A 14346-nucleotide genomic window follows, 5' to 3' on the forward strand; every position below is an offset into this window, starting at 1 on the left:
CTTTCTCGAGTAAACCTGTTGTCATCTGTGCTGTTTCCAAACTCCCTTTTAGCGATGAAAAACATCCACAGGTTGAGAATCAGGAACACCATAACACAATTTCCAGACTTGAAGTTCGCGACTCGCTCGTCCGCATATATGCTTACATGCAACTTAAATAAGGCTCAGCGGAGTGCGTCGACCTACGCCACGGGTGTTTGTACAGAAACTGTCATGTGTCTGACTCACATGATGTCACAGCAGTAGGCAGTGCAAATATAAGGACACGCCTATAATCCCTCCCACTCCGAAGTGTTACTAAACTCAATGGAAAAGCTAATCAAGCCAAAGTGAGGTGAGCTGACCCGACCTGACCCAAATCGTGAGGTACTAGGCAATGGAAAAGCGCCATTCTATACGCCCATAATGATGATTGACAGGCTCCTCCCGAACCTACATTTAGTTATTGCAAACTATTGCGATATGCACGTTTGCGGTATTTCGGTATATTGTCCTGTCTTAGGTACCACAAAAACATTTAACTCATTAGATCTACACTCCCTGACAAAAGTCTTGTCGCTTATCTATTTTGTAGAAACACCTGCTATTAACCTGACTTTTAATTAATCAATTGGTGTTAGAAACAGCTCATATGAAAAGCTAAAACCCTCCCAGATGATGTTTAATGCACTGAAATAAATTAGTTTCACTGAAAAAAGATTTATCATTTAATCAAGACAGAATGGTCAAATTTTTTTGTTTTGCACTGAAACATTATTTCAAAGTCTATTGGGATTAAAGTGAGCAATTTCTTGAAAACAAATCTTGATTAGAAATATATTTTAGCGGCACTTCAGGTCAATTTGTACACAAGCGACAAGACTTTTGTCAGGGAGTGTATTAAACTTAAATCTCCTTATTGGTGCTTTGAAGAACCAAGAAACTAATATGCTGATCTGAGAAACTTTTTAAGGAACCATATATTCAACTCATGAACTTGTTAGTGTTTCTCATTCCAGTCTCAACTGTACATGATCGTTCTCCTTGAACATGGTTTTGCTCAAGGACTGTCAACTGACCCAGACTTTCACGTCTACTCTGTGGTTATTTCTCAGAGCACAACTCCCAAAATAGAGCCGTCTTTACTCCCACAACAGTCCTACGATTCCCACCCACTATTCAGAGACTCCCAGCTCAAGGCTTTCCGATTTTATTCATATTTTATGTGTCCGGTTTAAAACCAAATAACAACTGTAATGGGAACTACTTTGCTTGAAACATGAAATACCTTGTGCAGAAAGAGGTTATGGTCATTAATGTATTTAATCAGATGGTTCTCCTAAAATTCCTGAAGAGAAATTACAAAACAGACACAAATGAGGCAACTGTAAAATACAGTAAGATTGATTATGTAACTTAACAAAAATAGTGTTGCTTAGATCATTTTATGTTGGAATATTGTGCTGTTTTTCTATTTCTAGCTCCTTCTGTGGTCCTTGTTACAAAAACTAGTAACAACCCAGATAGCAAGCAACCATTGAAACTATGTAAAAAAATTGTTGATTTGTCAATGTTATTCCCATTGAATCAATATCACGTTTGTACCCTCCATTAATATTGAAAAAGGTATTGAAAGTAAAAAAGTAAATAAAAATAACATTGTGGTGATCAGTGTTTGCTTTAGTTAAGCCTTGACTGTTATAATTGTTCTGGTTTGTAAATTCAAGGTAAATAGAAAAAATATTGACACATCATCAGACATCATCATTCATCCTACAAATCTCAAAAATAGTGACAATCATCAAATTTAGATTAAACGATCAACTGCAATGCATGCTGGGAGTCATGGATTAGTTCAGTACTATGTTGATACCCAGCATGCACTGCAGCATGAAACTTTTTTGTTGATCGTCACCTTAAGTTTCGTAGACTGATTTAGACTGACAAAAAAATGAAGGAAACACTGATCACCATAATGGTGGTTTGTTGAAATGTCTATAATTTTTCTATATTAATGGAGGGTGCAAACATGAAATTGATTCAATGAGATTAACATTGACAAATCAACTATTTTTAACATAATTTTAATGGTTGCTTGCCATCTAAGAAGTGAGTCATGGAGAACAACAAGGGTTGACTCAGTTGTCTTCTCTGAATTGTCTTCTCAATTGTAAATTTGTGCCCTGTAAGTGCTCAAGAAGGTCTTTGTTTTAAAAGTCAGGAAAGAGTTAACAATCACAGGCGCCAAAATAATGAGTCAATGGGTTGGGTGGTCGCCGGGGAATTCTGCTTATCACTGTGAGGAAAAACGACTGCAGGAAATAAAAGAAAGTGGATTGGGGAAAACTCTTCTCTTCCTTTTTTCAGTGTGCGTAAGCACATCCGATCGCCGTACTGTTTCAGAGCGAGTGTTGTTAAAGTGGTGGGATGTATGTTTTTGTAGGTGGAGGAAACAGGGTGGGTGCTGTCACCATGTGTGTGGAAAACTAGTTAAATAAAGAGGGATATTAAAGTGTATGTATATCTGTGGGGCTTAGGAAGAATGTTGTGGTAGAGATGCGCGTTTCTGGTGTAGCCACACAGAGAGTGAAGTGTAGGTCCGCGCTTGCCAAGAATAAGTGAGGATTTTTTTGAGGATTTGATGCATACTTTTAAGTAATGTTCTGCACCAATTCAACCATGATAAATGCAATAATTTGTTGCTGCGGAATACATACTTTTGTATATAAATGGCCCTCAGTTTTCAATTAAACACTGATAAGCGAGAGAGAGAGAGAGAGAGAGAGAGAGAGAGAGAGAGAGAGAGAGAGAGATTTCTCCAGGCACTGAGTATCATCTGATGCCATATCATCTGACATCATCTTGGCTTTGTAATAAATACTGCAGGACAGTTTATGCCAGTGGCTCACTTTTCCAAAAAAAATCTATTACATAAAACAATCTTAAACTTAAATTTCTTAGGTTTAATTACACAAAATTTCTTATAAATTAATGTACTTAAAAAAATGTCATAAAAGGGGCCCCCCAGGCACCATCTCACGCCCCCCTATATATTGCTTAGTATGTAAGCAGCATGCAATATGCAATGATAAACAGTGTAATTTTTTATTATACATTTGTGTATTTTCATTTACAAACTGTCAAACAGTCACATAAGCACTACTATTACTATGAATAGGGGTCTATGCAATGCTCAATATGGCCACTCTGTCAATGAAAGTCCCGCCTCCAGTTAAAAGAACCATCATCATTGGATAAAGACTGACGATTCTCTGGGCTCAATACAGAGTTGTGTAAGACGCATGCCAACCTGTGCGTATGCGCAGTAGCTAAAACAACTTTAAAAAATTTGTTTTAGTGCAATTTGAGCTTAAGAAACAAAAGTTAGTACATTTGAAGTTGTTTAAATTGTTGGTCAGAATTAATAATTTAAACCAATTTTAGAGATACATATTACCAAAATTTTGGGACATCTGCCTTTATATGTCCTTGAACCTAAAAAACATCCCATTCTTAATCCATAGGGTTTAATATAGAGTTGGCCCACCCAAGTCTTTTTGAAAGACTTTCTGTTTATGGGAATTTTTGACCATTCTTCTAAATGCACATTTGTAAAGTCAGACACTGAAGGCCTCGCTCATAGTCTCCGCTCTGATTCATCCCAAAGATGTTTGATTGGGTTGAGGTCAGGCCAGTCAAGGTCCTCCACACCAAACTTGCTCATCCATGTCTTTATGGACCTTGAGATAAAATTAAGCTGCTTTACCTGATAAGGTTGATCCTTTTGTGACTGTTATAATGGTTCTGGTTTGTAAATTCTGTGACAAGGTAAATAGAAAAAAATATATATTGACACATTCAGACATCATCACTCATCCTACAAATCTCAAAAATAGTGACAATTATCAAATTCAGATTAAGCAATCAACTGCAATGCATGCTGGGATCATGGATTAGTCATGGATTAGTTTAGTACTATGTTGATACCCAGCATGCAATGCAGCATGATTTTTTTTGTTGATCGTCACCATTGATAAGTTTCATAGACTGATTTAGACTGACAAAGAAAACTAAAGGAAACACTGATAAACATAATAGTGGTTTGTTGAAAAGTCTATATTTTTTCTATATTAATGGAGGGTGCAAACGTGATATTGATTCAAACTTGCTCTCCATGTCTTTATGGACCTTGCTTTGTGCACTGGTGCACAGTCATGTTGAAACAGGAAGGGGCCATCCCAAACTGTTCCCACAAAGTTGGGTGCATGAAATTGTCCAAAATGTCTTCCAAAAGGAAGCATTTAGAGTTCCTTTCACTGGAACTAAGGGGCCAAGCCCGACCCCTAAAAAACAACCCCACACCATAATCCCCCCTCCACCAAACTTTACACTTGGCACAATGCAGTCAGGCAAGTACCGTTCTCCTGGCAATCACCAGACCCAGACTTGCATCGGATTGCCGGACAGAGAAGTGAGATTCACCGCTCCAGAAAACATGTCTTCACCGCTCTAGAGTCCAGTGATGGCGTGCTTTACACCACTGCATTCAACGCTTTGCATTGACCTTGGTGATGTAAGGCTTGGATGCAGCTGCTCGACCATGGAAACCCATTACATTAAGCTCTCTACGCATTGTTCTTGAGCTAATCTGAAGGACACATGAAGTTTTGAGGTCTGTAGTTATTGACTCTGCAAAAAGTTGCTGACTTCTGTGCACTGTCCCAATTGCTTCTATTTTGTTATAATATTACATTACTGAAACAACTACTCAGAGGCATTGCAAACATGGCCACCTAGTGGTCCTAAAGGGACTTTGCTACAAGTCAGTGTGTGGCGTCCACCTATAATAAATGATGTTTTATTAACAAAGTTCGGGAGGAGCACGTTCAAATAATCAACCTAATCACCTCAACTACGACCAGCTGTCGACAATCAGCAATCATGTGTCCACCTGATCGGCATCAACAGAAACCTATATAGACTGGAAATCAACTCACCCTCATTCCTCGATAGTTTCAGCATCCCTCCACCTCCCCTTCGCCGCACGATTGCCTAGTCACCTTACTAACCAGAACAGGTGGGATTGTTCTGGGTTCGGACGTAAGGCTGGGCCCGGAACCCTCTCCCCGCCAGGAAGCGCTCCGGGCTCAGGCCATTAACGAGCTCGGAGCCCTCTCCTCGGACAGCACGCCAAATACGCATATTAATAACTCTGTTCTGAATTATTTGTAAGTGCGAACTCGTGAATTGTAATGTTTAAAACTGCTCAGGACACTTGTTACAACCACCTGGCTCAGGGTGAAGCAACATTACCAAAAAGGGAAGGCCACAGAAAAACTGAATGTTTAACAAATAAAGATTTAATCAAAAGTACTTAAATGATACAACATTAAATATAAAGAAAATTAAACAATCCAGGACAGGAGAGGAATGATCCCAGTCCAAAAATCTGTCCTGCTCTCAGAAGCACCATCCTTTGTTTTAACCCAAACGCATCACAGGACACCACCACCTAGTGGACAAATATAACACTTTGGCTGTAACAACACTGAAGAAAGGTGCAAATGAGGTTAATAAAAATGCAAATAAGACTTTATAATGTTTTCATTTCATATGGATTATATTCATCTTTTATACAGAAAAATGTTTGAGTTCAAATTAAATATTTCGACTTTAAAAGCTCAGTTTTAGACATTGTTGAGATCACAGAAAACGCAGAGTTTAGACTAGTTAATTCATCCCAGTGGAAATTAAAGGTCAATGAGAAAACATTACAACAAACAGTGTCCAGTTATGGCATGCACAGTGCAGTATACACAAGGCACTATGCACAGTACAGTATGCTATCCTGAACGTGCAAGCAACATGTTTTCCCTTACCAATTCTTATGTCACCATTTCTTGGTTTTGAAATGTCATTTTCCAAAAACATGTTTGGTAAATAAGCATGTGGTGAATTCAGTGCCCAGTCATTGCATGATGCTTTTCTTATGTAACTGACAGGCTGTCTGCATATGTAAACCTTCGTCATTACAGTGAGATTCTACAGAAAAGAGTGAAGCAAACAGATTAAAACTAAAGTTTTGTGTTTTAGGAGGAAACTCCAGTAAAAGCATCAGTGGCTCAGTTGGCTGGAAGACTTAAAGGTCCAGTGCCAGGAAACACGGAGGTAATGTGTTTGGAACATGACACATTTGCTCTTTTCATGTCATTGTTTCATATGTCTCATCATTCAGAATCAGGATTTTGTTTGTTTTAGGTGCACATGCGATAAAATGTACTACACTCTAAAAATGCTGGGTTAGTTTTAATCTAGCATTGGGTCAAAAAAGGGACAAACCCAGCCGTTGGGTTAAATTAGCCCCAAAAATGTATATAGACGGTTTTATCGGATGCATGTGCGGTGACACGATTACGCGTCTGGTCAGAACTTCCAGTTTTTGTTTGTTTATTGGTCTGACTAGTTGCTAAACTGAACTCTTAAACAAATACCTCATTGAAAATAACAAATGTTTTGGTTTCCTAGGTCAGTGGTTTTCAAACTGGGGGCCGCGAGATGGTGCCAGGGGTGCCCCAGTTTTATGACATTTTATGAAATACATTAATTTATCATGAAGTTTGTGTAATTAAACCTAAAAAAATAAGGCTACTAACCAAAATCACTACTTTTCTGTATAATTTAATGTTATTTTTATTAAAATATTGAGTTTTAGAACAGTTTTCTGTCACAAATTTTCTTTGGGGGGCCGCGAAGGAATGCACCGTACACAAGGGGGGGCCGCACACTGAAAAAGTTTGGGAACCACTGTCCTAGGTAATTTACGTGTTGTTTATTTTGCTTGTTTTATAAATACGCACATGCTGCGACGCAACTTCCGGCTTCTGTTTGTTTATTGGTCTGACAAGTTGCTAAACTGAACCCTTAAACACATACCTCATTGAAAATAACAAATGTTTTGGTTTCCTATGTAATCTACGTGTTGTTTATTTTGCTTGTTATATAAATAAACTACTTTAAAAGTTTTTTTTATTCTTAGTGGAGTTTACCAGAAGTTACGTGATGACCACAAAAGCCGCTTGTTTATGTTGTTACTGCTGAAACCGTCTATATATCAGTTAAAACAACTTTTTTTGGGCTAAACCAAGCATATATGGTAAAGGGGCCATGGCATAAAAATTTGACTTTTTGTTTAAGTTCTATAATTGGGTTCCCAGTGCTTCTATCAACCTAGAAAATGTGAAAAAGATCAACCCACTAACTTAGTTTTGGTAAACCATTCTCTGCAATCATGTGAAAAATTAGGTCATTGAAATTTGGCTCTCATTTTGATGTCATAAGGGGATCTTATTATAATAATATCGCCCCTTAATCTGCACTATCCAACAACGGCACTGCCATTTAGTGCAGAGAGAAAGAAATCACAGCACAATTGAGTTTCAATTACAACAAACCACCATCATTGTGATCAGTGTTTGAATTTCATCCACTCGTTTGCATTTTAAAGGACACACCCAAAATGGCACATTTTTGCTCACACCTACAAGGTGGCAATTTTAACATGTTATAATAAATAATCTATATTGAATTTTGAGCTAAAACGTCATATATGTGCTATGGGGATACCAAAGATTTATTTGACATCTTAAAAAATTATTGTGACATGGCCCCTTTAAATTATAACTGACTGGGTTTGTCACCTTTTGACCTGAGACACAGTGTCAAAAAATGTAACTCTTAAACTATTACAGCAAACTATTACAATATTTAATTAATGGATATCATACAAGATGAATATAGTTTACAGTACATTGCATTAAAAAGTTACAGTAAATATTTGTGCATTTTTGGTGTAGAAACCTTCCATCTGCCCTCATCCTGCCAAGATGAAGATTAAAAGTTCTCCTCTCATCGGAAAACTACAGGTGAGAATTTTTCTAAGCTTTTTAATTTATTACTTTATAAGATTTTATTAATATTGCTCTATAAAAATAACAACTATATGATTAACATGTGAATGTAGAGCTTGTTTATCAGTTTGACAAATCATTTGTAAAGTAAGCAATCGTACAGGAAACAGGAAATCCCTTGAATCATACTGAAACTATCTACTGAATTCTGTTGTAGTTCTGTATGTAGTTTATATTAAAGTATGAATGCATGCAATGATAAACGTTGAATCATCAGAAAGTTTGGTTTTATATTTTGCAAGGTACACATTTGTAGTTTATAAAAAAGAGGTTAAAGAGCTGATGATGAAAGGGAAAATGGCATCTGTTTAATACCATTATATCTACAAAGATATATACAGAAATGTTCATTAAATCTAAGTGAGGTAGACAAAGCAAACACTGTAGCTTTTTACTATGCATCTCAGAATTTATGGAAGTTTACTGACACCTAGTGTTCAAAATAAGTTATTACAAAACAATACTACAGAAGCCATACCAACAGTACTGTGCAATAGTTTTATGCCACTGTGCCAAAATTTATAATGACACATGCTTTAGCTTTAATAAATGAAAGGTTTTGGTTTTACACAGCATATTCTTATATTCTTGCATATTCAAAGATCTAGTCCTTTCAGATGAACTGAACCTTTCTGAGCAAAAACCTTAATGTTCAGGGATCTTCTGACTCTTTGCCATTCAGTCGTTCCTGGGAGATTGTGGACCGCTGGTAACTTTAAATTTGCTTCAAAGTGGAGAAGCTTGTCTCTCCTGAGGCAATATGCAAAGTCAACAGTAAATGCAAGGCAATGCTTAAATTGCCATAAAGCTCCATGAGATTCTCCTTATAGATGTAATAACATCTCTGCAGGTGTAAAGACAAGATCTGGGAAAACATGAACAGCTGCCCTCACTTCAAGAATCATGTCCTGACTGACTGTCAATGTCTCCCAGTGTCTGCTCCAGTTTCTTACATGATTCATCTTGAGCTTATCAGCCGAATATAGAAATCCAAACAGAGAAAAAAAGTAGTGAATTTGTGTGAACTCTTTCACCAACACTTATAAGTGCTGTATCAAGCAGATGAAGAAAAAATCTTGCTTGAATTGTTCATCGGGTGTGAACTGAGCTTCCTCCTCTGTTCTCGGTTGTCGTGCAACAGGAAACTGGTCATGTCTATCTGCACCTTTTCAGCAATTTCTCTTGCATCTGTTTGAGCTGATTAGAGTCCACATGGAGAAAATGATGTTACTTAAATAGGGATCTTTAATCTCCCTTTTCTCAATTCTTCTGAGGTGTTCACCCTTAATAGGGTCAAATTGTGCCATGAGCTTTACCTCTCCAAGAAAGTTGCCATTATGTGGCTCAAAACGTTTTTCTGAACGCCCTCATTGTGCCTGGTTTCTTTCTGCCAAAAGACAGACAATGGCAATTATTCTGCTTTAAACATCCTTTCAATGCTGTATTTCAAGAGCATGCAATTTCTGACATCTGCTGTCTATAGTTTTTCCTGATTTCAAGGACAGGGCACTCATCTCCACTGCTGGCAAAAGTAGTGACAGGTGGGGGCGTAGCCTGTTCGGTGGGCGGCGTGGCTGGGTCTTCCTCCTCTTTAGATGTTTCATTTATATTTTTAGATGAAAAAAGTAATTTTTTTCAGTATTTGATTTTCTGTTTACTTTCATTTTTGAGCATCGCTTATGAGCGCTTCATGGTTGATTCTTTTTATGAAATCATTAAATGAGATAATCGCTTGTTGCCAGTAATAGTACAACTAAAGGATTTAACTTTGTATTAATTTGCAATATATATTTAACTTTTTGGTAACATGTTAAAGTAGCTTTCCTCTACTTTGCCGCCCCAGAGCCTCCTATTGAACAGCTGCCACTGTTTAAATGTACAATGCTGTTTTTACACCAACTGCATTTGAGGCATCAAAAGCGCGTCTACTTTTACTTTTACTTAATTACATTTTTTAAGAAAAAAAGTACTTTTTACTCCTTACAATTTTTTTGAGTCAAAAAGTACTTATTTTTTAGAGATTACTATTCTATTCTCCCTGCTCTTACCAAACCAATTGAATTGTGCTGATGGTCAGTTTAATTTAAATGTTATTTATTTTCCGTGGCTGAGATACAGCGTGCCACTCCCTGAAACTCATACGGGCATAGCTCGAGCACCTTAAGTCCAGGGTGTTCGCCCTTTGAGTCCCTTATCCTACTCGAGAGGGCCTTTTCAATGAGCCAACCCCCAACCTTCTAACCCTTTCCCTAGCCGAGACACAGCGGTCATAGCCGTAGCTTGGACACCTTTGGGTTGCTTACTCTGCCCGAGGGGAATTAAGTCGCCCAAGCTACGGCCGTGGAAAAATCGGGAAAAGGACCGCTGTGTCTCGGCCGGGGAGGGGGCTGGAGACTCGTGGGTGGGCTCGTTGGAGGGCCCCTCTCGGGTAGAGTAAGCGAAGGGCAACCAAGGGAAAATTCGGGACGGGTCGGCTGTATCTCGGCCCGGGAAAGTGCTAGAGACTTGCGGGTGGGCTCATAGGATTAAGATTTTTTAGCTTATTTGAAACCGACAACACATGACGCCAGCAAAGAGTTGGATGGAAATCTGTTCTGTGTTTCAGACACCAGGGAGTCTCTGCTCACGTTCCCTGCTATGTGCAGCCTGTCTATCAAGACTAAGACCTTGTTCACACGGTCAGTCCAAATCTGTTTTTGGTGCATTGGACCCACTGTCCACATTGTGTATCACAACTGTTTAGATCTGATCTGTGCGTCCTCTAGCGTTTTGCGGATTATCTGTCTCTATGGCAATAACGTCACAACAATTGTGTTTACATTTTACATGACGTGACAGCATGACGTAAACGAAAAGCTACAAAAATGCGATCAGACTTAAATCTATTTCTGGAAATGTGATTTGAACAGGCTAAACCACCTCTGGATATAGCCTGAAACGGATTAGAAAAAAGTAATTTGGTTTTTGGCTGTTCACACGTTCTAAATGTGATTGGATTCCAATCGGATATGCACCAAAATCACATTTGGATAGACAGTGTGAACAAGGTCTAACACAACTCTTTCTGCATCGGCTGTCTGTGAGAGGCTTGATACTCAATTTTGAAAATCAGCCACTGCTTAAGTTAAATTTGAGGTTTTACAACTTTGAGTAGCATGTTGCATACTGAAATTAGGTAGTTTTGTAGTTTGATAATTAAATACAATTAAATACAAACAGTTGTAAAGCAGGATAAAACCTTGTATGTGGTTCATTCACTTCATGTTTTTAGAAATTAAACAAAATATTTTATTGTTCCTGTTACTTTTACTTTTTTAATACTTAAAGGAATAGTCTACTCATTTTCAATATTAAAATATGTTATTACCTTAACTAAGAATTGTTGATACATCCCTCTATCATCTGTGTGCGTGCACGTAAGCGCTGGAGCGCGCTGCGACGCTTCGATAGCATTTAGCTTAGCCCCATTCATTCAATGGTACCAATCAGAGATAAAGTTAGAAGTGACCAAACACATCAACGTTTTTCCTATTTAAGACGAGTAGTTATACGAGCAAGTTTGGTGGTATTACATAAAACGTAGCGCTTTTCTAAGCGGATTTAAAAGAGGAACTATATTTTATGGCGTAATAGCACTTTTGGGAGTACTTCGACTCGCCTGAAAAGTCCGCTCCCCTTCTCACTCTCATAATGGGAGAGGGAGGGTGTTACTGCGCCGAGTCCAAGTACTCCCAAAAGTGCTATTACACCATAAAATATAGTTCCTCTTTTAAATCCGCTTAGAAAAGTGCTACGTTTTATTTTGTACCACCAAACTTGCTCGTATAACTACTCGTCTTAAATAGGAAAAACGTTGATGTGTTTGGTCACTTCTAACTTTATCTCTAAATGGTAGCATTGAATGAATGGGGCTAAGCTAAATGCTATCGAAGCGTCGCAGCGCGCTCCAGCGCTTACGTGCACGCACACAGATGATAGAGGGATGTATCAACAATTCTTAGTTAAGGTAATAACATATTTTAATATTGAAAATGAGTAGACTATTCCTTTAAGTACAATTTTAATGTGGTATTTTTTACTTTTACTCAAGTATGATTCTGGCCAGATACTTTTACTTTTAATTGAGTAAAATTTACACTCAGTACTTGTACTTTCACTTGAGTAACATTTTTGAGTACTTTTTACACCTCTGCGCACGTCAACACGTCTTCACATTAACTAAACATTGAAATCACTCACGCTTGACGCCTCTACCGCGGCTGGTGTAAACGCAGCATAATGCTTTTGGAGGACTACGGAAGCCAAGAGAGGTTGTGTACTATATTCATTTTTGCTTGCTTGTTTTCTCGTCATCACAACTTCCTTTCTCATGATCTCGACTCGACATAACAAAAGTTGTATTCTTGTGATGTGATTAAAGATTGCGTGTACTCGATAGAACGTGTTGTTTTGTTTGTAGACAGCAAAAGCATATACAGTATAAACAAATGAGATTTTACTTGGATCAGGGATTCGGTCAAGATAAAATAGATTTGTCAATAATTGACAATTTGAAAGTGGTGAATTTAGGAACCGTCTCTAAAGTAACTCCATACTTTAAACATGCATTTACATTGAAGTACTTAAAGTCAACAAATAGTCACAAAACCAACTGTACAGTGTTCAGGTGGTTGTCAACTATAATGCACACTTTTTAGATTTTTGATATTTAATCAAATAAACTGTTAAATACTATTGAAGATAGAAACGTGTACATTATTACTTTAAAGACGGTCCCTAAATTCACGAACATCAAACGTCCAACTTCATTTATTTATGCATCAGCAGTCCATTATGGACAGGACATTATGACATTTGGATTATCATGTCAGGATAATGATCTCGAGAAAATTAAGTCATGATCATTAGAAAACAAGCAAGCAAAATAAAAATATGGATGACCTCTCTAAATCATGTCTACTTAATTTAAACTGTCATTGGGTCAGTGTGACACGTGCACTGACAGAAGGGAGGAGTCTATGCTGTCCAATCATATCAGTCCCAGACAGTAATGAGATAATGGCTTAGACGTTGTTGCTAAATGCTGAGCTGCTCTTGACAGGACTTAAAGTACAAGCTATCAGACAGTCATGGGACAAAAGGGTTGTCATTTCTCGCTATATTACTTTTCTCCTGTACAGGTAGGAATTTAATATCTGAGCCTTCTTTAGCATTTTGATGCTTTCTTATATTAGCTGTTATTTGGTTATCTGATATTTGGTTCGAGTCTATTAATAATAGCCTATGTCATTTGTTCAGTAAGATGAGCTATTTTGTTATCTTTTTAATGTTAGCTGATAAATCAGGAGCACTGATGACACAAAACTGTGTGTTTAGATACTGATGTGAAATTGTGTAAAATGCTTTATAGTACTCACCTATCTGGAAATGAGAATACAAATAGAAACTTGCATGTAATCTCTTATGCATATGTGTGTGTGTCTTACTGTATGTACCCCAGTTTTACATAAACTGTAAAAATTCTTCATTGCACTTAATGGTTTATGTTTAAACAACTTGAATTAATAAGTCATTTTTTTGACTAGTTAGAAGTTGCTGTAAATTATAAAAAATGACTTAAGCAAGGACTTTCCAGGTCCAATAACCCTAAAATTAATGACTAAATGTGGGGACACATTTCAAATGAGAGCAAGGTTACATCGTGTTGCCTTTTAAGATACATTATTACAGTTCCCTTTCGAGGGGACTTGCGCTGCGTCACTGCGGTGACACTTTGGGGACGTCTCCAGGGGTAAGTGCATCTGAATGTGTCTATCAAATTCAACCAATGGTGAGGCTTAACAACAAGGACAGGGTGACGTGGGAGCCAGGAAGTATATCGCTATCTGAAATATTGCCAAAGACAGCGTTACAGGGATGCAGGAAGTATGGCAAGGGAGACGCAGCTACAACAGTTACATACATAACCCGAGACGTTTTCATATGTCAAACACAACTATTCAAAAAGCTTTCAGCATTCGCATACAGAAGATATAAGCATTTAAAGCGAACAGTTTAGCACGTGTGCTTAAAAAGTCTAGAATTTTTATGATATTATCCTACACTCAACAGGGAATAATATGAATCTTTTCCAGACAACTTCTTGAATATAATAGATTCAAGCACTTCCAATGAACTGTATCTACTTGTGTATATTTTCAAAAACTTTCCAGGGCCTTGAATTTTTGACCCCAGATTAACAAGCTTTCAAGGATTATCTGCCTATGAGTCCATTCTTTCATTTTGAAAAAAGCATTGACCTGTACTGAGAAAGGTGGTGGTTCATCTTTTTGCTTTCAGAATTTTGACTAAATACTTGACCAACCTGCTCTATACATATTATACAGGTACAGCCTGTAAC

At 37.6% G+C, this 14346-nt stretch overlaps 1 protein-coding gene across 4 annotated transcripts in view; it reads left to right on the forward strand.

The window, feature by feature from the left end:
* The window catches only part of LOC129437674 (capZ-interacting protein), a 28109-nt gene that overhangs the window by 8718 nt on the left and 5045 nt on the right, over positions 1 to 14346 (forward strand). For 2 of the 4 annotated variants that reach the window (XM_073862815.1, XM_055195948.2), the window contains exons 2-3: positions 6073 to 6147; positions 7833 to 7901. In XM_073862815.1, coding sequence (XP_073718916.1) covers positions 6073 to 6147; positions 7833 to 7901 — 144 coding nt within the window. Of the gene's footprint in view, positions 1 to 6072; positions 6148 to 7832; positions 7902 to 12885; positions 13127 to 14346 lie in introns of those variants that run through there. The other 2 variants (XM_073862816.1, XM_055195949.2) reach the window with 2 other exon arrangements.

Source organism: Misgurnus anguillicaudatus, chromosome 24 (assembly GCF_027580225.2).
Source record: "Misgurnus anguillicaudatus chromosome 24, ASM2758022v2, whole genome shotgun sequence".
NCBI classification, from domain to species: domain Eukaryota; kingdom Metazoa; phylum Chordata; class Actinopteri; order Cypriniformes; family Cobitidae; genus Misgurnus; species Misgurnus anguillicaudatus.